At 52.6% G+C, this 21,238-nt stretch overlaps 8 protein-coding genes across 8 annotated transcripts; 4 read left to right on the top strand and 4 right to left on the bottom strand.

Moving 5' to 3' along the window:
• Positions 1-245: 245 nt before the first annotated feature.
• Positions 246-1,394, top strand: QC764_117220 (uncharacterized protein). The gene is given in 3 exon segments (XM_062942982.1): positions 246-447; positions 460-538; positions 618-1,394. The coding sequence occupies 2 exon segments, from the start codon at positions 490-492 to the stop codon at positions 1,166-1,168; spliced, it is 600 nt and encodes a 199-aa protein (XP_062806032.1). The 5' UTR covers positions 246-447; positions 460-489; the 3' UTR covers positions 1,169-1,394.
• QC764_117210 (uncharacterized protein) lies at positions 1,353-2,573 on the bottom strand. The gene is made up of 3 exons (XM_062942981.1): positions 2,024-2,573; positions 1,895-1,960; positions 1,353-1,822 (listed from the first exon to the last, which is right to left on the bottom strand). Exons 1-3 carry the CDS (start codon positions 2,054-2,056, stop codon positions 1,643-1,645), a joined length of 279 nt encoding a protein of 92 aa, XP_062806031.1. The 5' UTR covers positions 2,057-2,573; the 3' UTR covers positions 1,353-1,642.
• A 2,936-nt stretch (positions 2,574-5,509) lies between these two features.
• ROM2 (RHO1 GDP-GTP exchange protein 2) lies at positions 5,510-10,491 on the bottom strand. Its single transcript, XM_062942980.1, has 4 exons — positions 9,954-10,491; positions 7,293-9,838; positions 6,057-7,241; positions 5,510-5,970 (listed from the first exon to the last, which is right to left on the bottom strand). Exons 2-4 carry the CDS (start codon positions 9,834-9,836, stop codon positions 5,767-5,769), a joined length of 3,933 nt encoding a protein of 1,310 aa, XP_062806030.1. The 5' UTR covers positions 9,837-9,838; positions 9,954-10,491; the 3' UTR covers positions 5,510-5,766.
• QC764_0020380 (uncharacterized protein) lies at positions 10,412-10,891 on the top strand (the record flags this gene model as incomplete). The annotated part of the gene is made up of 2 exons (XM_062940055.1): positions 10,412-10,555; positions 10,887-10,891. The coding sequence occupies exons 1-2, from the start codon at positions 10,471-10,473 to the stop codon at positions 10,889-10,891; spliced, it is 90 nt and encodes a 29-aa protein (XP_062806029.1). The 5' UTR covers positions 10,412-10,470.
• A 223-nt stretch (positions 10,892-11,114) lies between these two features.
• On the top strand, positions 11,115-12,165 carry VMA11 (v-type proton ATPase 16 kDa proteolipid subunit 2; the record flags this gene model as incomplete). The annotated part of the gene is made up of 5 exons (XM_062942979.1): positions 11,115-11,162; positions 11,229-11,259; positions 11,344-11,716; positions 11,770-12,034; positions 12,087-12,165. The coding sequence occupies 4 exons, from the start codon at positions 11,115-11,117 to the stop codon at positions 11,810-11,812; spliced, it is 495 nt and encodes a 164-aa protein (XP_062806028.1). The 3' UTR covers positions 11,813-12,034; positions 12,087-12,165.
• A 461-nt stretch (positions 12,166-12,626) lies between these two features.
• Positions 12,627-14,217, bottom strand: QC764_117185 (uncharacterized protein; the record flags this gene model as incomplete). Its single annotated transcript, XM_062942978.1, has 2 exons — positions 13,339-14,217; positions 12,627-13,276 (listed from the first exon to the last, which is right to left on the bottom strand). The coding sequence occupies exons 1-2, from the start codon at positions 13,451-13,453 to the stop codon at positions 12,627-12,629; spliced, it is 765 nt and encodes a 254-aa protein (XP_062806027.1). The 5' UTR covers positions 13,454-14,217.
• Positions 14,218-15,051: 834 nt separating this feature from the next.
• QC764_117180 (uncharacterized protein) lies at positions 15,052-17,387 on the bottom strand (the record flags this gene model as incomplete). The annotated part of the gene is made up of 3 exons (XM_062942977.1): positions 16,958-17,387; positions 16,822-16,870; positions 15,052-16,766 (listed from the first exon to the last, which is right to left on the bottom strand). Exons 1-3 carry the CDS (start codon positions 17,177-17,179, stop codon positions 15,052-15,054), a joined length of 1,986 nt encoding a protein of 661 aa, XP_062806026.1. The 5' UTR covers positions 17,180-17,387.
• Positions 17,388-17,706: 319 nt separating this feature from the next.
• On the top strand, positions 17,707-20,345 carry KIN3 (G2-specific serine/threonine protein kinase; the record flags this gene model as incomplete). The annotated part of the gene is made up of 3 exons (XM_062942976.1): positions 17,707-18,025; positions 18,069-18,527; positions 18,583-20,345. Exons 1-3 carry the CDS (start codon positions 17,977-17,979, stop codon positions 20,343-20,345), a joined length of 2,271 nt encoding a protein of 756 aa, XP_062806025.1. The 5' UTR covers positions 17,707-17,976.
• Between the last annotated feature and the right edge of the window lie 893 nt (positions 20,346-21,238).

Below are 21,238 nucleotides of genomic sequence, written 5' to 3'. Positions count from 1 at the left end.
GAAAGATGGTGCCCCACATTGAAATTTATGTGGGGCTTTGGGGAAAGAGGGTGCCAAGAAGAAGTAGAGCTTCCCCCAGCTTTTGCTTGGCGCGCGCGGCGCGGCGGCGTCGATCAAGACACAGCTGATAACCGATTGTTGCCCGTCCAACCGCGGTTCGTGGTGTTTGAGACCGGGGGTGTTCCAAGGCACGCCGCCGCCTCGCTCTTTGGTTGGAGGCGCAAGCCAAGGTTGGCGTGGGTGGGTACAAAATCCAAGTGTGACCACTCTCTCTTCAACAAACCATGGATGACTTCTCTGTTGAGCTGTTGTAGCAACAACATCCTCTATTGATACATACATACATATAAATATATATATATATATACCTCACCCTCTCGGGAACCACAAGCACACACGCACACACGAGCAACGAGGGACAGACGACATACACACACATACACACACATATCCACACACACACAATAAAACACACACAAAAAAAAAACAATGCTCCTCACCTCCAGCCAAGTCTCCATAGCCGTCTCCTCCGGCGTCGGTATGCACCTACCCGTCCTTCCCGTGTCCCATGTTCCATGTCACTAACATTCCACCCACCCACCCCCTCCGCAAACTAGTATTCTTCTTCACTTTAGCTCTCTTCCTGTCAGGGTACACAATCCAACAACGCACCCTCCGCGAAATTAGAGCGAGCATCAACCGCCCTAAACCCTCCCCCAAAATCTTCCTCCCTGATCGGTTCAAGCAATCGACCACTGAGCTCGAGGATGGGACGATAGTGATCATCGAGGATGAGAATATCTCCCGCCCGCCGAGACCACTGAAAGAAATCTTGTTGGAGGAGGAGAAGGAAAAGGAGCTGGAACGGGAGAGGGAGGTGGTGATCTCTGTTGTTCCTACTGTTCCCACTGAGGAGGAGGTGCTGGCTGAGAAGAAGCAGGTGGAGGAGAAGGAAAAGAAGGAGGGGGGCCTGCTTGGGTGGATGAGGACTAGTAAGAAGGCTGAGAAGAAGACAGAAGGAGACGATGGTGAGCAAGAAGGGGAAGACGGGGAGGAAGGGCCACAGAAACCAATCAGCAGAGCGGAGAGACGGAAGAGGATCAAGGAGGAGCTGATGAGACTGGCGCAAGGTGAAGAAAGGGGGTGGTATCAGAGGAGGTTGTACTGATTGTCTGGGCGTGCTGGCGGGAACTGAGGCTGGGTAGGGCCGGGGGGTCCAATTTCACGCGTGTGATGGGGAAAAAAAAGCCCACCATTTCTTTTGAGTATGAGATATGATCATTTTTTTTGAGTTAGGTACGGGGCGGCGCATGGGGGTATCACTTTTGGATTGTAAAGAGGGAGCACAGCTTTGATGCTTGATGAACTGTTATTATATATGATAAAGTCCTGTGTTGATTGTTCCTACCCCGTCTATAGTATATTTGGTATCGTTCCAGTTGAATGCCCCTTCCACCCAAGTTGCCAAAATCCCAAAATTCAGTCTGTGCCTTTTCCCATCCCATCACGAAAGCAAAGTACAACTCCAAGACTCCAGTATCCCTTCCCCGTGAACTCCAGCCTATAGTAAGGTTTTCCTATGCGCCATGGTTTCCAGCACCAATATTCCGACAAAAGCCAAAAGTCACTTCATCTTCCTCAGTCACTTCCTCAACCACGAGGATATGTACCCGCCACTGCTGCTCCCAGATTTCTTGTTGCCACTCTTGGATCCCTGACCGCCGCTGCCATAAGCTTGGTCATTGTACCCCGGTGTGGCAGTCATCCACAGCTCATCCTCGGGCAGCAAGCCTCGCGTCATTGACTGGCCGTCCTTGACTGTCTGAGAATTTGTGAGAGCTGATTAGAAATTGCACATTTGACAAATTCCGAGAGGAATGGGGATATGACTCACGACGCAGAGCTTACACCGCTCGCCGAACTTGGATACGTAATTTGTGCAACGGTTCGGGTTGGGTCTCTATGTAAGTCAGAGCCGTTAGTATCCGTCACCAAGATTCAGGCGATGATAGCGAAAGCATACATTGTAATAGTTTGCACATGGGCAGGCGTTCATTTTGGCGGTCGGAGTAGGTAGATGGACACAAATACCGATATCTCGTAGACAGAGTGGTTGTGGAGGTAGCTGCCGGTGGTAGTAACAACTGATATCAGACCGTATGAGAGCGGTCGTCGAGATGCATTGATTATGACAGCTTATGACGACGATGTGCAGTGGGTAGGAGCACAAAAAGTAATGGTCCACGCAGCAAATAATAAGAGAAAAAAGAACGGCCGAGGGCAAGCAAGCATGTGAGGGAGACGTCAGAGGGATATTAATACATCACCATCAGTCGGTCACCCAGACCCAGAAATGCATAGCTTGTCTTAGCCTCTCCCATCATGTTGTATCCATGTACTTAGATCCGGGTAGCTATCAATCAGTCATCTCGGACGACTGAAAGAGAGGGTAAGAAAAGAGACAAGACAGGAACCTGATGGCCTTGTCCCCCCCCTTGCCCCCAGTCGGGGCTAGACTGAGCGGTTGTCCAAGCGGCCGGGCCGTTAGCTCATTGTTCCCCGTCAGGTTTTTCATTCCTTTCCAAGTTGAGATAAGCTTCATCCGTCCACCCGTCAGATCCGCCAGGCTGCTTGGTTTGCGGAGATCTACCACGACGTTAGATCAGACGGAAAGGAAAAAAGAAGTCATATGAGAAATCTGTCTTGAACCACCAATCCTGTCCTTCTGATTGGACCACCACACTCGACAAAAATGCCAAAGTTGTCTAACTTGTTGGACGCAGTACGCGGGTCCGAATCCTACCCACACATACACACGCCCATCTTAGCGACACACCACCTATACACACACCCTTGTTCCTGCATTCTAGATGATACATGATGAGCGCAGAAACCTTCTCTTTTCTCTCATTCTCCCCGCAGATGATGGAGAGAATGACCTCAAACTGTTTATCTGGGGGTTCAGCTGCCAGGATTCTCATAAGGGTTTTTGCAGTTCGAGTCGCACAGCAGATAGCTCTCCACCGCCCTAAATCCAACCAAAACCAGGCTGTCGGGATTTTTTTTCTTTCCATGGCCACATCATCACCGTCCATCGCTCAGATAGAGTCAAGGGAGAACAGTGAAATGTCTCGCAGAGTTGCTCCGAAGGGTCATGTCACCGGGGACAGCCGACTCTCATCTTTCCCCCAGTCACTCCTCCACCCGTTCCTGTCTGGCGTAGATCCTGGGTTTTTTTCCCCCTCCAACAAGGTCTCGGCCCTGATCTCCCTTCGATCCGAAATCTTGTTGTCTGTGTCTGTGAAGAGCCCGAGCGCATTCTTCCTTTTTCCTTGTTGCCGCCACCGCTCGGTAGGAGAATTTAGAGAGCAAGAGGGAAAAAAAAAAAAAGATCCCGTTGTTCCCGTACCCGACACATGTCAATTTCACATTTGAAATCGTCACATGCCCCTGTCCGCGAGACCCCTTTCCCGCTTCTCACTCCTCAGCATCTCCCCGTTACCGATACCCCACAATATCTCGAGTCTGGGGAGACCCTTGTCAGCGGATAGGACTGGGCAACGGTTGGGTATGGTCACCGTAACATTCGGTAACGGTTACAAGTGCACTGTGACGGCGTTCGACGGCTCGGGGGTTGACAGCTGTCACCAATACTCTGTCTTGCTGCTTTTGCATCATCTTCATAACAATGTGATGAGAGATATGCGTTGATGCAAAACAAGAAGTTGAGCCTCCTCCAAGACAGACGGATCAACTCGGCATACATCACAATCACACCTGAGAGCTATCTTAGCACTACTGCAAAGTCACAGTGAGAGACACCAACATGGCTCCATGGTGAGTTCATAGCGGGGCATCTCCCACCGTCCACCTCTCCATTGATCCCCTAATTATCACTTTTTTGCCTGCCGATTGAGTGCAACATGACGCGCGTTTACGGAGTCTCACAAGAAATCCTCCATTTAGGAGGGGAGGACAATGTCCAACGACGTTTGTTGAACACCCATCGAGATGCCCTCACCGGCAAGACAAAGTAGCTGCATGTCCATTCGCTAGGCTAGCCAAAGCCCTATTCTTGATTTGGGAATGCAAAACCAGGACCAAAACCCCCTTTTGGACAACGTCGATCCCTCGTCTTCCTACTTTGGGCGTCTGTGCAATATCTTTTTTTTTCTGCTTCATCAACAGGGCAGAGGTGCAGTGGTGCACTGCAGCAGCAACCGGACTGCCAAACTGCCCAAGATCGGTCCGTTCGAGAACCAAAAAGCAAGCGAGAGCTACGTTGGCATTCGTCTAGAGACACTGACAACTTGGCTGTTCGGCACTCCCGTTGGCCTTCTCCTGGCTTCATCGAGAAATCGACGACAGGAAGAAAAAAAAAATATGACATATCAAAAGACAACCTAGACCTTTTCCCTTTCTGTACCCGTCTCAACTACGACAAACTCAGTGTGTCTATCAACATGGCAAACAGGAAAAAGTCTCACAAACCAACCCCCGCGCCCCCCCCCCCCCTCCTCCTCCCTCCTCAACAGCGATATCGGTGGCATTTCCCTTTCTTTGACCTCTCCCTTGATCTGTCAAATCAGCTTCGTACCTACCTATGTCTCCCGTCAGGTCACCATGCATCATCAACATGCATCACCTGCAAAGTGACAGCGGATCAACCGTCCGTCCCACCCCCCTGCTTCCCGAGCCTACAACCTACCCAATCCTTTTCTCCCAACTCCTCGAAGTGAAAAAGAAAGATTTCTCTCGAGTCAACCACGCAATCCACAAATCCCAGAAGCCGATCAATCGGTCGATCCGGTGCATGAATTCCCGTTGACCCAATTTAGAATCACCAAGGGTGGTGATGATCAATTCTGCCACAACAAAGCGCACAGATGCCAAATCTGCGGACATCACGACCATAATCTCTTTCTCGGGGGTTCACTTTCCCAAAAGCTTCCTTCAACCTCCACCATCGTGGACATCGGTAGTAGCACTCGTCATGATGATCCTCCGTCCTGTTTAACTCTACAGTTTAGCCGTACCATGTCTACCTCCCACTTCACACCACCACCACAGCTGAATGAATGCAAGCCTCCTCCTGATAATGACATCGGCTACCTACCCTCCCAAGCCCGTTGCATTCATCATTGTACCACATAGTCACCAACAAACCCTACATTCTGCACAATAGACAAACTGACTTTCGACACCCTTATATTCTCACCCAAAACTATCTCAACAGACAAAAAGCCATCACCCCCCCCTTGAGAACTTTGAACACATAGGTATTAACAAATAAACTAAATGCTTTTCCCTCCCAAGTAAACACAAAGCAAAAACAACATCGCAACACACACACACGAAACAAAAAAAAAAAAAGCCCCCATCTGTCTTTCAAACCTTCCTAGCATTACACCCAACTCAAAAACCCCCCTGCCCCCTGGTTTCTCCAGTTATACCCCCAAAACTTTTCCAACAAAAACTTTCTTGCTCATGTTAAAAAGGTAATAATACCTTGGACTTGTGTGTTATGTAGAAAACAAACAGAAAAAAAAAGTTAGACAGACAAAAACATCACTCCACGATCCCAACCACACTACAATAGAAACTTCCCGAAATTTTGAAGAAAAAGAGAACTCTCCCAGATATTCCAACCCTGCTGCTACTGCTCCTCTTCCTTCAAACCCCGTCTGCAAACCGCTCCCCCCCCCTACTTTGAACTCAAAGACTTCCAAACCGGAATATTACTTTCCCTTTACCTTCTTGATAAACTTAGATATTCACCGTCAACCTAGGCGGCTGCTGCTGCTGCTGCCCCGAAGTACCCGACGCCGCCCCTTGGCCACCCCCCTCTGTCGACGGCAACGCTGCCGGCGCCGCCCCATCAACAGGGTACATACTCCCCCTCTGGCTCTTCCAAAAGTCAATCGCCCCAACCACATCCTGTCCTTGCTCATCCTCGTACGCAAACAAGATCTGTACAACCCGTTAGTTCCCAGCCATTCTCTCTCAACACAAACTTGTAAAGTCCGATGTCAAGTGTCAACAGAGTTGAAACTCACCTCATGCGTGCTGCAATGCAGCATCCTCAAGTTCCTATGCGGCACAATATGCACCGACAGATTCTCCAAATGCCTTAGCTCGATGAAGTTCGGCTCAAACGCCAGAATCCACGGGTAGCTCAACGCAAACGCCTGCGGTGACCCTTCCCAGTCCAGCCTCCACTCCGGCTTCGCCCTCCACCCGTTCCTGTTCACATAAAACGAAAACTCGCTGTAATTCAGCAAAAACTCCCCGTTAAGGCGCTCAATGTGAATAGGCTTGACCCCTTCCTTCCTCGACACGAAATCCAGTGACGTGTCGGCTTGGTCGAGCAGCGATTGCGTTTCCAGCGTTTCGAGAGAAACAACTTCAAACCCTCTAGCGCAGGCGACACACAGTTTGGATTTAAGGAAGTGGACCGACGTCGATTCGGTGGGGATGTAAAACTCCTTGAACGGCTTGAGTTCGTCCTGGCCGGCGTTGAACATTTTGGAGAGACCTTTTTGCTTCTTGGTGCGGGACATGGCGTCGTTCGGTTCGTAGACCTTGATCGTGGTAGACAGCGCGCTGCTTCGGACGCAGCAGACAAGATGTCTCCCCAGACAGATACCCGACTTGAAGAAGTTACAGTGGTTCTGAATCTTCTTGGCCCTCTTGGACGAGAGCGGCTCGTTGGGATCCAGCGCACCGAGCTGATACGACAACAGCGACTTGTTGGAGAGAACCAGCAGAAGCTGATATTCCTCCAGGACATCAACCTGCGTCACACCCGTCACGTCTATCACACGGCGCGGTGCTGCGTTTCCGTCCCTGGCGCGACGATCCGACATGTAGATGCCGCTGTCGGTACCGTAAATAAGCTTGCGACCGCCATCGAAAGGCGTGATGCAGTTGATCTTGTTCTGGGGCGAGAAGAAGCCAGACGAGATGACAGTCGTGTTGAAGAAGTCGGCACGGGCTCTCAGCTTGGACTGCGCAGCATCGATGAACTCGAGCCACTTCTGTCGTCCGGACTGGCTCGAAGCATACAGCGTCAGCTCGTAACCGTTCTTGCCTAGATGCCGGAAAGTGACGGGCCATTCGCCCTTTTTGGTGTCATTGGCCGCGCGAAGAGGCAGTAAACTAGACGATGTCCTCTTGACGGAACCAGACTGCGGAATAACCTCGTCCATCTCCTTGATGGAAAGAAGCTCCAGCGGAATCGGCTAGAGCCATGTTAGCCCTGTATCTAAGAACAACCTGTCCCGATCACTTACCCTCCTATACGCTTTAATGTCCTCCGTCTTGCCCACCTGTTTGATCCGAACCAAAAGGATAGCATGGTCAAACAAGTAAGCAGTGATATCGGCTGTCGTTTCCGTCGGCGTCTTTTTGAACTGAGTCTTGTACACCATCTCACGGCCCTCATGTGTGAGCTTCAAGTCGACCCTTTCGTTGGGACGGAACTTGAGGTTCTCGTGAAGTCTGCGCAAGTTGAAACGATTCTCAGCCTTTCCAGACTCGGCATTCACCCTGCTGAGGAAATCACGGATCAAGGTCAGCACCTTGGGAATATCCTCCTTATCAGGGTTGCCGTCTTCAGTGTATTTCAAGACGTTCTCCAACAGCAACGGATACCTGGCCAGCCTCGTCGTCGGTTTTGTCAGGTAACCGTTCAGTTCCAGTTTCCTCGACTCTCTCCGCCGTTCAATTTCATCCACAAAAAGCGCAAAGTCCTTGTTTATGGCCCGTTCATTTTCGAACTCGTGCTTGCCCTCCAGCTGCTTGGAACCGTAGTGAATGAACGGCTCGAAGTGCGGCACATACTCCAGGAACACGTCACCAATGTTTTTGACAACCGGCGTCTTTTGCTGACGCTCCGTAAGTGCCCTGGCAAACTTGGAGCTGACGGCGTGGATACTTGGCGGATCGATGATATTGCTGAAAATCGTCTTGACCACCTTTTCTCGTCTCTGTGGTGGAAGTGGCGACATGCCGTTGATCTTTCCACGCAGTGGGAAGATCCAAAAGTCACGAAGATACTCCAAGTCCTTGACGAAATCTCTTTCCGTGTAGCAGACTTCCGCAATAACCTCCTGTCTCTTCTTTTCACGATCTCCGATGCTGTCAGCAATCTCCTTGGGAACGGTGTTGATCCAGAGTCTTTGTTCGTCTGTTTGATCAACATCATCGTCACCAACCGTGGCCTCTCCTTCTCTTTTGAGACCAGGACCCATAGTCAGCTTGAGCCTAGACACCTGCTCCAGTCGTCTTGGGCATGCAATAGAATAGCACAGTTGATCTCTGGTGCAAGTTGGAGAGTAACACTCGGAGAGCAGTACAAAGACACCGTTCACCCCCGGTTCCTCGTTCGCTTCGTCCGACATCGTCTCGCGGAACTGGTACATTTCGTAGGTCGAGTCGCGCAACCTATGTTCGTACTGGACGTCGTGAAAGAACTTTTGTGCGTCGAGTGCGCGCCCCAGTAGCAAAGCCAGGTTTCGATCTGTGGTTCTGATAATGTAAGACAAAACATCAACCGCCTCGGCACCGCTGAAGGCGTTGGTGTATGTCAGTTCGTTCTTGGTCCTGTCTCCCACCACGATCTTTCGCCGGAAACACTCGGCAACACGAGATAGGAGAGCCGGGTACACAATTGGTGGCCGAATTCTAGCTGTCGGTGGTCTCTCACTGCCTACAGATGACCTCTGAACAATCGTAGTGTCGCTTCTGTCTGTTGGGGCTATCGAAGGTGTGATGGTGCTGGCCATTGACATTGTCCTTTGACTGTCGTTTCCAACTGAGGAGGCCATACTGACCGTCCTTGTCTGAGATCCGGGGGGACCGTACCCCATAGCATGCCCTGGATTTGGCGAGCTATGCGAGCTATTGGCCAGATAGTCTGCCGTCACCGAATGACCACCGCTACTGTCGCGCCCCGCCGGCCTTCTATTCGGAATCACGCGGCCACTCATCGTCTGGTGAGAATCTCGATCGTGGGAGGGATAACCGGTCATGGTATTGGAACGATCCTCAAAGTGTCTCTCGGGCACAACCCGGCCCTGTGCGGTGGTCCGCGCCGAGTGCTGGTTACTATACTGAGCATTGCGAAGGGCGTTGGCAGATGGGGCTTGTTGCTGGTATTGTTGCGGAGGAGGTTGATACATCGGGGGTCCTCTCGGATAGCTCGCCAGAGACTGAGATCGATAGGGGTCGGCATTCATCGCCGGAGCGGGTCTGCCGCCTTGGTAGAACCGTTGGGTTGCGGTTTGCTGAGGGCTGTGATAGTCCTGGGGCGGCGACCCCTGAGGTGGCCTGCGCGGCGGCGGTTGCTGCTGATATTGCTGGTTATAGTGCTGAGGCGGGTAGCCCTGTTGCCCCTGCTGCGGCGGCGGGCTTCCGGGGAAGGGGCGCCGTTGTTGCTGTTGCTGAAGAAATTGGGGCGACGGGACCTGGTTTCCGGTCGAAGCCGAGCGCGGTTGACCTTGCGTCTGGTAGTAGTCGTACCCTCCTCGGTCGTTCGGCCGCTGTCGCGGCATAGGCCCGCCGAATCCTCCTCCTCCTCCTCCCCCGCCATGAGGTGGCCGTTGAGGCGGAGGTCGCTGCATGTCCGACATGCCTGAAGTGGATGTCATAGTTTGGGTGCGACCCGGTTGCATGAATTCGGGCGGGTGGACGGACGAGGTCATAGTCTGCGAACGGCCCGGGGGCGGTGCGGCGCCAAAGATGTTGGAGAAGGCGGCATCTCGCTGGTAGGTGTCGGCATGTCCCTGCTGGTGATGCCTCGACTGTGGCACTCGGTCCGGTTGATAATCGGCCATGTCTGCGTGTGTATCCCATCAGCAGCCGAATCTGGGTTGGGTATTCTAGTAGATGGGCGGCGGGATGCCCTCCTGTTCGAGAATGGAAGCAAAAAGTGGGGAAGGAAATAAACTTACTCGTATCTCGGTGTCGACGTCTCGCCGGCTACCTCGACGGGGAAACGGTCTGGTCTAGATGTCGCACCTCACAGGGCAGGCAAACAATGGTCTCGGCCAGCTACAAAAGCCCAGTGTGCTCCTGACAACCACGGTGTATCCGTTGCCAACGGCTGGCTATCGCTGGAGTATTGTAGGTAATGGCAGGTAAAGGAACGAGTGTCGTCGGAGAAGGGCTGCCGTTCGTCGAGATTGTTTCCGGTCGGTGTCACGGACGGCCAGAGCTGACGTTATTGGACGTTGCCCCCTAACGACAATTTTTGGCCGGATGGGCCTAGGAGCCGGTAACTTCTGAGTGGCTGGCTCGGGGGTGCACAGCGGCCGATTAGATGTACGGACGCATCCCTCACCGACTGTTCAAGAGAATGGAAATGGGCAGGGCACGATATCAGATGGCGACACGATCAATCTCTCGACAGAAAGGAGAGCCTTCACACCCAGCGAGGCCAAAGTGGTCCTTACAGGGCCTCAAGGGTGGATGCCGGAGAGTGGGCGCAGCATCCCGCCGCCCCTGTCTGTCTCTTCCATCTTGGGCCTAAATTTCAAGGCAATCTCGAATTACAGTTAGTTACCTTACCTTAGGTCAACATGATAAGCACCTCATGATTAATTTCTCGCATTATCCCGTATATTCCATGTGGTCAACTGAACCAGTTTTGGTGAGTCTCACAGACACAGGTGCAGAAAAAAAAAAACGACGCGTGTTTATCCAACCAGGGGAGCGAAAGTTTCCGGACTGTTTTGCTTATCGCGTCTGGTTGGCGATGATGCAGGTGGCCCCAAATCAAGCTCTGTGGCACTGTGACCCTGTGTAACGGTAAACAAGGTATTCCAAGCCAACTGAAATATCACGTGCGCCGTCACCTGAAGCAAAGGGAAGGCTGATCTTGGCAGGCTAGCACTGAACGGCTCCCCCAAGCTGCGGGTGGTGCTTGGCCTTGGCGGCTTCGTAACATCCAAGCTGTGCCGTGCTGTTTGTCGTGCAGTGCACTGGAGGCAGAGACAACAACGTCGAGCTCTCCCAAACCCCTACGCCTGGCCGACGTCCATCTTTATCGTCGCCCATTCGCTTCTAGCCGTCATCCACAACCCGAATCCGTCTTGAATTGGAGACATCTCACCATGGCTGACTCGGAGCTCTCCCCCAAGTTCGCGCCCTTCTTCGGAATGGTAAGTCCAGTTCCCGGTGTTGTTGGCTGTCGCATATCGCAAGCTTGCTGACAGACTCTCTTCCAGGCCGGCATCGCTGCAGCCATGATCTTTGGCAGTATGTTCAACCCATCTCTCGAACTCTCCACCGAAATATCCTCAGCGAATCCGAAGACATACTAACAAGACATCGTCATCACAGGCATGGGTGCAGCATATGGTACCGCAAAGGCCGGCATTGGTATCGCGGGTGTGGGCACCTTCAGGCCAGACCTGATCATGAAGTGTCTGATCCCCGTCGTCATGTCGGGTATCATCGCCGTCTATGCCCTCGTCATCTCAGTCCTGATCGCCCAGGACCTTGCGCCACCTGATGCTGGGGGTGCCAACTACAGCCTGTTCAACGGCTTCATGCATCTTGCCTGTGGGCTGTCAGTCGGACTCACAGGTCTCGCCGCCGGTTACTGCATTGGCGTTGTTGGCGACAAGGGTGTCAGATCGTACATGCAACAGTCGAGAGTGTTTGTCGGCATGGTGCTTATTCTCATTTTCGGAGAAGTTCTTGGTCTTTATGGGTATGTTCTACCTCTCAACAACTGACTCTGCTAGTGCTAACCATCATCTCCAGCCTCATCGTCGGTCTCATTCTCAACACCAAGAGCAAGGGCTAAGTGTCATTTGTTTACCGGAGAAGCGAGCGAAGGTACAATTTGTACAACAACAGTGTATAACAAGCCGAGACGCGGCTGGTGAGAGGCGGTTATCAGTAGCATTTGGCCCGGCGTTGACGGATGTTTACTTGTTTATATAGGCATCATGGGATGAATGACGGAGGCGACAAACAGGGTTACAGAATTCGATACGAGAAATAGACCCTGCCACTTTTTTGGAGTGTAAGAAATACACTAGACTTTGAGCAAGTCCGTTATCATCATCAAACAATAGTGTCACCATAGTCTGGTTCGTAAGTCGGCTCGAGCACCCGTCACTCTGGGAACTAGCAGACACCAAACAAAGTAGAACCGATTGCTTTCAGATTGAGTTTCTTGGTTAGCCAGACTAACTAGAAGAGCTCTCCTCCTCGGGATACAGACTAAACCTAACTTTTTACACCCCAAACAGAGAAGAAGAAAAAGTGTTTCCTCCAGAAATACGCAGCAAAATGTTCCATCGTCCAACCCAGCAATGATGTTGATGAAAATGCGTTCCGAAGCACATGCCAGATGCCTCGAAAAAAAAACCAAAAAAAAAAACGCCGTCTCTAATGTTTCTCGTTTACGAGAGAAGAAAAGAACAGAGAAATAAGAAAGGGATACCGACCCAATGCAACCCAAAAATGTTTCCCAAAATTGGCATCCCGAAATGAACGGTAAAGAAACGAAGCAAGAGACCCAAAGACCACAATCCTTGGCAACATGAAAAGGGAGGCCATGTACCCCCCCCCTTTTTTATGATGGAAACCGCCGCCTTCACCTCACCAATCAATCACGACCTCCCCCCAACCCTAAAGGCCAACCTCCCCCCCCTCCCAACAATGCCAAACCCAGTCCTCCCACCGCTCCCCTCTCCACTTGCCCCCCCTCCCCCCAACCGCCTTATCCTCTCCTCTCGCTCCTCCCGCTCCTTCATCTGCCTCAGAAACCAATCCCACCTCCTGTTCTCCCTAATCAGGATATCATCCCCATTCTCCCTGGCCAACCTCTCCTGCCTCGCCCTCGTGGCGGCTGCCTCCCCAACCAGATAGGGGTCTTCCAACGGTCTGATTCTCCGGCGGGACTCCTCCTCCTCTATGCGCTCCAGCATGACTCTTCTCAGTGTCTCCTGGGAGGCGTTGTTCGGCGACGAGGTCGACGACGAGGCGGCGCGGCGGAGGGCGACGTTGTGGTAGTGACGCGCTTGGGGGTTGGATGGGGACCAGGAGGGGATGCGGAAGGAGGATAGGGATAGGGAGGGGGAGGGGATTGGGCCGGTGGGCACCGGGGGGAGGCCCCGGGTGGGAGTGGGGGAGGTTGATGGGGGGAGTAAGGGGGGGAGGGAAGAAGCAGATGTGGAGGAGGAGGATGGGGGAGGGGGGGAATAGGGGGGTGTTGGGTCTGGGTGGGGGTTTAAGGTGTGATAACTGGGAGCGTCGCTAGCTGAAGGGAGAGTTAGTACTGGGGGAATAGGGAAGAGGTGGGGGGAAAGCTGAGGGACTTACTGTACGAGGGAGCGGCGGAGCGAATGGAAGCTGTTTCGAAGTCTTCGGGGGAGAGGGCGTCGAGAGTTGTTCGGCTGTAGGAGGGGATGGCGTCGTTGTCGATCATGGTTGCCATTCTAGAGGAGCTGAGAGCTGGCGAGAGAGACGGGGGAATTCGGTATCGAGAATGGCAAAGCTCAAGAAATTCAACAAGCTCGCACTTGTATCACGGCAAACGGCCAGGTACCTTGACGATAAGATAAATTCGGCAATAGCTACAGCAACAGCAGCAACAACAACAATGCTGTACAGTGACAGCGGAGACGGCCCAGCCTTTTGAAGGGTGGCTATGACAGCGCGCGTGCGCGGGGAAAAGAGGGAAGGCAAAAGGTCAAAGAACAACAAGCTGCTTGACCGCAAATGGATGGGAAGAGATGGGATGAAGCCGCTAGCTATGTAGCTAGTTTATCGTGAACAGGAAGCTAAGCTTTGGAACTTGATTGTTCACAAAAGAGCTTCGAAACGTTCAAAGCAAGGAAATAAAAACCACAGATATGCGGACACGTGAGGTCCAAGACAAGTGTAACCACCGAGAGGCATGGAGATCAGGGCAGAAGCGGTGGAGGGGGGGTTGGAGGTTGGGTCTCAAGACGGCAGGTGTTCGTGTTCTTTGCTCTCTGAGGAGGGGGGTGCCCGGGAAGCACAAAGGGCACCCACCCACCTCTTCAACCTGCAGCAGCTACTAGGCGTGTGCAGCATGCAGACGGCTGAAGATAGAAGCCATCCCTTACTGGCTGATATCCCCAGCTTCCATGGTGTGTTCTCTCGGATTTGGGGTCTCGGTGCTGAGAAATGGAACATGTGCGGGGTTCCAGTTGGAGCACTTGGCGGGAACCGAACCTCTTTCCCCCACAAGCTCCCCTTCTGTTGATCTTGGCGACAGCTCTAGATGCTCACCGGGACCACCAACACATCGGTGCATGTGGTTGCGTGTCGCCTGTCGGGGAGATACCCAGGAGTGCCTGGATGGGATTTGGACATGGTTTTCCTTTGAGGACAACGAATATTGACACCCAACCAACCAACCAACCAACCAACAGGTACAACAGAACAGAAACGACCAAACATGCGGCATATCACAGCTGATAAGATGTCACACTGGTGAATCGGCTTCGCGGCAGGAACAGGCCAAAACCAAGACTATCAAAGATCCACCGGTTGACGCCATCCGTGGGCCTTATCCGGTTCTCCGGGTTGTGGAATCCGGACTTTTCTTCTGCGCCTCTTTCGGTGGCTTGAACCTTCACGATCTGCTTCGCCTACAGTACCCGTGAAACGGACTGGAGAGGGAAACACTGAAAAGAATAAAAATCCCTCGTTTGTGTCCACTACACAACAGTTGACCGAATCATTTGCCTGCTGATTCCCGGAGAAATGCTTGAGTCCAGTGTCGATGTACTCTTGTATCTCTCAGCCCCGAGGTACACCAGACAGTTTAACCGAGACTTTACGCCCAATGATGTAGGCCGAGAGGACAGCTCAATAAGGTCTAGATCGATTCTACGACCTGAACTGGTTGGGAGAGGTACAGCTTTACGCCAATTGAATCAAGCCTGCAGTCACAATTCCTCACCCATAGCTATCTTCAACAACATCCAAAAAAAAAAAAAAAGTCGTCCATATTGACGAGTACACAACAGTATCATATAATATCTACTCGTATATATATAATCCTCAGGCATCCAACTTCAGACTCTCCAACATCCGATCAATCTTCTCCACCAAAATATGATAATTCACCGCATCACTCGCAAACTCGTCCTCCACCACCTCCCCCCCCAAGGTAACCACTCCCCCCCTTTCCCCTTCATCCCCCCTATCAACCCCCTCAACAACGGCCTCATCCCCATTCCCCACATAACCCGCATCCTCCCCTCCCCCCATCGTCATCGCCAACTCCTCCAACCCAACATCCGGTCCCTCCAGGTCCAACCCCTGATACTCCTCCTCCGCAAACTGCTCATCATCCAACATCTCCTCCAACCCCTCCCCCTCAAACCTCAACCTGAACCTCTCCCCCAAATAATACCTGATATCATCCAACAACTCGATCGTGTCCGTCTCCTGCCTCGCCTTCAGCCTACTCGCACTCTCCGCGATCAAGTCGTGAAACTCCTTCTCGTCAATGTAATCCTCAAGCCTGCTCGCCAGATACCTCGCGCAAAACTCCTCCAGCCGCTGAACTGACAAGTCCCACGCCGCGTGGATGACATCATAGACGTTGATCGGTTCCTGCTCTACCTTTTCCTTTGTTGTCGATCCATCATCGTGGTGGTGCGTGCGGTCGACCAAAGCGTTGGTGTTGCCTGATCCGAGGGTTGAAATCGTGACCGCGGCCTTTGACTTGAGTGCGTCGAGCAGAAGCATGTCGGAGGCGTAAAGGAGCTCGAGGGCGTGCTCGAGGGGGCAGGTGGAGACTTCGGTGTAGAGGTAGGAGAGGATTACTTCTAGGACCGGGGGGGTGCAGTCGATGTGGATGATGTGGAGGTGGGAGGAGGGTTGAGACTCCAGAAAGGGGGAGGCGAACATTGTTGCGAAGTAGGGGGAGCGGATCAGGAAGGGTTTGTGGACTGGGTAGAGGGTTGAGCGCCGGGGTTTCTTTGGGGTTTTGGTGGGTGGTTTGGAAGAGCCGGCTGGGCCGATGGGGATGCCGCCTCCGTTTGGAGTTGGGGGGTGAGGTTCATCATCATCTTCTTCTTCTTCTTCTTCTGGGGTGTCATCCTCTGGGAGCTCCTCATCGGCTTGAAGGAATACATTGGCAAAGATGGCGTTGTGCTGGGGCCATTTTACCTGGCCGGCTTTGCGAGTGTCTACTTCGATTTTGTGTTTTAGAACTGTGTCCCGGAAGAAGGCCGAGATCTGATCTTGTGCGCGGGCGACTTCGTCTTGCTGGCGTTGGCGGGCTAGTCGGCGGTCATTGGAGAGGACGGCTTCCCAGAGCTTGTCGATTTCCAGTTGCTTGCAGAGCTTGTCGATGCCTTTGAAGACCTCTTCCTCGGTGACGGTGCTTCGTGGGGTGACGAAATCTCGGGGGAGGTCACCCAAGTAAAGATAGCGAAGGACTATCCGGAAGGCCTCGACAGGAATGTTGTGAGACAGTTTCCAGGTGGTAGTGTCGGGCGCTTCCGCAAACTTTCTCTTGAAATATGGTGACCTCGCTGACAGGATGAACTTGTGCAGGTGAAAGTCCTCGTTTGGTGCTGACAGAGTAATGTCTGATGTTGGTGGAATCTCGCGAGACAGCAGAGATGTGATATGGGTCGACCAGTACTGCAACGGATCCGCTGTCTTGGTGTAATCATATGAAAGCAGCAAATTCCGAATCTTGTTGTTCAAGGCGTTGTATACAGCTCTTTCTCTCTCAAACGAGTCTGGGTCGGCCAGGGCTCCTGAATGATGTCAGTATTTCGACTTATGAGCTTGTTGACTGAGATGTTGACGCACCGCTTTCCAACAACAGCTGAACCAGTTCATAATGACCACAGAGACTGGCCTTTACAAGTCAGTTGTATGTAAGATGGGAGGGAATGCATGATGTGTTTGGGGTTGGGACACCAAGGAAGAAAGAATGACGACTTACAATGATGAGCGGAGTATAATCGTAAGCGTCTTTGCCGTTGATGTTAACGCCCTCAGAGATCAGTTCCTGACACCGCTTCAAATCACCGCGGCGACATGCCATCAAAAAATCGTGGAATTCTGGCGATGTGTCGAAGGGGTGCTCATTTCGCAAGACTCCAGTCTGAATAAGCTGGTTGTCGTCTTTGAGCTTAGCCTCAAGCTCGAACTTTCGGAGCACCATGGTCTATCTATCTTTTCTGCACAGTTTATATGCGAGGGGATTCTATGAGAAGAAAACGATGCTCTAAACCACCATGTAAAAAAGATCACAAAAATACCATTCAAATGGTGAGAGGCGATGTTGGTCACTGGTGGTGGCGGGCGCCTTCAGATTCATGCACGAGCCAAGCCAATCCCTCTCCATCTGTTCCCAATCACGGCCCCCGGCATTTGGTGATGCCGTTGAGATCCCGCAGTGCCCGCCCCGCACCCCCCCGGCCAAGAAAGGGCGAAGCCTTATCGATAGGCCGGGTTACCTAAGGCGCTTGTTGAAAGCCCCGCCATCCAATGGCGTGGCACGCTCCCCTTGGTTGTTAAACCCCTGACGTTTTTTATGGGGGATGGTGCATCTGGCTGTCCGAATTGGGTAGCCGCTGCCTAGGCAACCGCTGGGGTCTGTTGACTCTTGGACTCTGAACCCGACCAGCCAGCGCAACGCACATCTTCGAACTCGCTCCTTTTTGTGCAGCCAGCCATTGCCACCCCATTCTTCGACAAACCACCCGCCCAACGACAGAAAACGAATTTACTAACCTCCCCCCCCTCTCCAACAGCAGCAGCAGAAAGCAAAAGGGCACCCTGAGTGCCTGATCTGTTCTGTTTTCTTTTAAAAAAAATCGCAAATCATCTCTTGTTAATCGATCCGGCGCATGGAGCGAGGGAATTTCTAATTCGACAATTGCTCTGCCAGTTGCTGTCCCGGAATCCAGAATCCAAAAAAATAAATAAAAAAAGCCAAAATGTCGGAAAGCGACAAATATGAAGTTCTTGAAAAGATTGGTACGTCCTTCCCTGTCGCTTTTGCTCTGTTCGTCGTCCTCCGTTTTCTTCTGTCTGACACCCGCAAACAGGCCACGGCTCGTTTGGCGTCATCCGGCGAGTACGCCGCAAGCAGGACGGCATGATCCTCTGCCGGAAAGAGATCAGCTACCTCAAAATGTCCCAAAAGGAGCGCGAACAGTTACACGCCGAGTTCCAGATCCTCTCGACGCTGCGCCATCCCAACATTGTCGGCTACTACCACCGCGAACACCTCAAGGCGACCCAAGATTTGCACCTGTACATGGAATACTGCGGGAATGGGGATCTCGGTCGGGTCATCAAGGAGTTGCAACAAAAGAACCAGTATGCTGAGGAGTCGTTTGTGTGGAGCATCTTTTCGCAGCTCGTTTCGGCCCTCTACCGCTGCCACTACGGCGTCGACCCACCAGAAGTTGGTAAGACCGTGTTGGGTTTGGGAACGACAGCGAGGCCTAAGGCGCCGTCGGGTGGCACCATCATTCTTCATCGTGATTTGAAGCCAGAGAATGGTAAGTCTTTGGTTAAAGTGCCTTGTCCATCAGGTGTCGTCACTAACCTTTCCAGTCTTCCTCGGCGAGGACAACTCGGTCAAACTCGGCGACTTTGGCCTCTCCAAAGTGATGGCCTCCCACGACTTCGCCTCCACCTACGTCGGAACCCCCTTTTACATGTCCCCCGAAATCTGCGCCGCCGAGAAATACACACTGAAATCTGACATTTGGTCATTGGGATGCATCATCTACGAACTCTGCACTAGGGAACCACCGTTCAACGCCAAGACGCACTTTCAGCTCGTCCAGAAGATCAAGGAGGGGAAGATTGCGCCGCTTCCGGCCTGTTATTCGTCGGAGCTTTTCGCGGTGATCAAGGACTGCCTCCGGGTGAACCCGGATAGGAGACCGGACACGGCGGCATTGTTGAACCTCCCGGTGGTTAGGTTGATGAGAAAGGAAAAGGAGGTGGTCGAGTTCAGCAAGACGCTCAAGGCCAAGGAGGACTCGCTCAACAGGCGGATTCGGGAGGTGGACCAGAAGTTGGCCTTGTTGGATCATGACAAAGTGGCAATCAGGCAGGAGATCGACGCTTCCCTGAGGAGGGAATGGGAAGTCAAGGCGAGGTTGGAGATTGACCGGCTGGTAGGGTTGGAGATTGAGAGGCTCAAGAAGGAGTTTGAGAGGGAAGTCGAGGCCAGGGCGGAAGCCAAGGTTGAGGCCCGCCTCGAAGTCGAACTCCAACGTCGAAAGCAGCTCGAGGAAAAGGAACAGCACCGCCCCGCGGAGCTCTCTTCTTCCAAGGACTCATATCAGCACTCGTCGATTTCTTCTATCAGCCCGACAGAGGACGAGTTCCCCTCGACGACCGATATCACCGAGCCTGAATCGCCGGCCGATACCTCCATGACGCAACCGTCCTTCAAGACGGCGCGCACTCCCTTTGGGAGAGCCCAGACCATGTTTGTGATGGCGCCGCCGGTTGGCACACCAATGGATGTTGATGCCAGTCCTGTCGCTATTGCCCACTTGTCTCTTTCTCCCCGAAGGAAAATCGAGACCAAGGCTCCACACAACCCATCGAATATCTTTGCTGCTGCGGCGGCTAACACGCAAGCTTCGGGCGACAGGCCTCCGTCACCGGTAAACTATGGGAGTGACTCGGATGATGAGGATATGCCCAGCCCGACGAGGAATATCAAGGCCTCGAGCAAGAACCCCTTTACCAGCAAGGGGAGGCCGCAGTTGCATGCGCAAAAGAGTATGCCTGTGCATAGGCTGCAAAGCAAGCAGACGACTACCTTGCAAAGCAAGACTGTTGGGGCGGTGGCGAGCAACCCTGACTTTGGAACTGGGGGGTTGACGCTCAGGCAGGCGGGGAGCAATGGTGCTCTTGGACACCAGCAGCAGCAACAAGGAAACAGCCCTGGGTTGAGGAGGTTGAGCAAGATTCCTAGTGCGGCGGGGTTGAACAAGAATCTCTCTGACGCCAAGAAGGAAGGGGAGCTGCATACAACGGTCAGTATGACGGGTCTTAACAAGATTTCTGGCGGGATGAGGTCAAATATCCAGGGTAGGACACTGGTTGAGCTTCAGCAGGCTAGGGCTGGGGGTAGGCCGTTGAGCGGGATCATGACTGGGGAGGGGTTCAGCAGCGGGTTGAATGCGAACACGGGGGGGATTGGAGGGGGAGGGAGTCCGGTGAGGGCCTTTAGGGAGCATGCTGCTGCTGCTAATAGGGGGTTGGGCGCTGAGCCGGCGGCTGTGTGGAATCCGGAGACGGACGAGATGCCGAGTCCGTTTTTGGTGAGGAGGAAGCCGATTGTCAAGGCTTAGAAGGCTTTTGACAGAAGGGCGACTGACAATTGCCCGGCGGCGGGGGGCAAGCATGGCGGCAAGGCCGATGGGTATTTCCCGCCGGTGTTGAATGCGGGGGTGGGGAGGTTGGTGGAAATGGGGATGGAATAGAGGATTAATTCCTGAGAGTGGGTAGATGTGTGGGTGTTGGTTTATGTATATTCCGAGGGGAGAGGTGGATTGATACCCAAGTCGCTCGTTTACATTGCTTTTTTCACTTTCCTTTGTCGGAATTTCACAGGAGATGGAGGGGGGAAGAAAACAAGGGGGTGTGGCATGGAGCGTCTGGAGTTTTTTCTTTTGCTGTTGGGCTTTCTTTGTGGGAGGTGCACACATGTTGGATGATATGATTTCAGGAAACAATCTCCTAGGAGCAAGAAACGAAAGGGCGTTCTTTTGGAATGGGAGGAAATGGTGGGGTGTTTGGTGTGTTTATGAAGGTTGTTTGGACTACACAGTTGTCAATTTACCTATAGCAGTCTCGTTCAAAGGGGCACACGCGGAGTTGGGAGTTTGGGGGGGGGGGGGGGGGAGGAAAGACACCTCTCATTCATCGCCATCATTAGCATATATTGGTCAGGTACAGGTAGAGAATACTGTTAGAAGTACATTCTTTGATGTTGATGGGGTTTTGAGTGTTTGTGGTTGGGCTGGTCCACGCATTTTTAGATGCCAGGGAGTGGCCAGGAAAGCGAAAGGAGGTCCTTTGAGATATGCATTTACCCTCTATTTCACCTGTCAGGTATTGGAGGTTCCAAGCCTCCTCAGCGAGCTATCATGGGAACGAACGAGGGAATAGTGGAAACGGGTATCAAGCCTTTATATTCAGATGTGATTGTAGAGGTGGTCTAGGGAATCTTCATCTTTGCCAT

The sequence above is a fragment of the Podospora pseudoanserina genome, chromosome 1 (genome assembly GCF_035222485.1).
Source record: "Podospora pseudoanserina strain CBS 124.78 chromosome 1, whole genome shotgun sequence".
In the NCBI taxonomy this organism is placed as follows: Eukaryota; Fungi; Ascomycota; class Sordariomycetes; order Sordariales; family Podosporaceae; genus Podospora; species Podospora pseudoanserina.
Note: the sequence above shows the minus strand (reverse complement) of the source record. Positions and strands in the feature narration are given on the sequence as shown.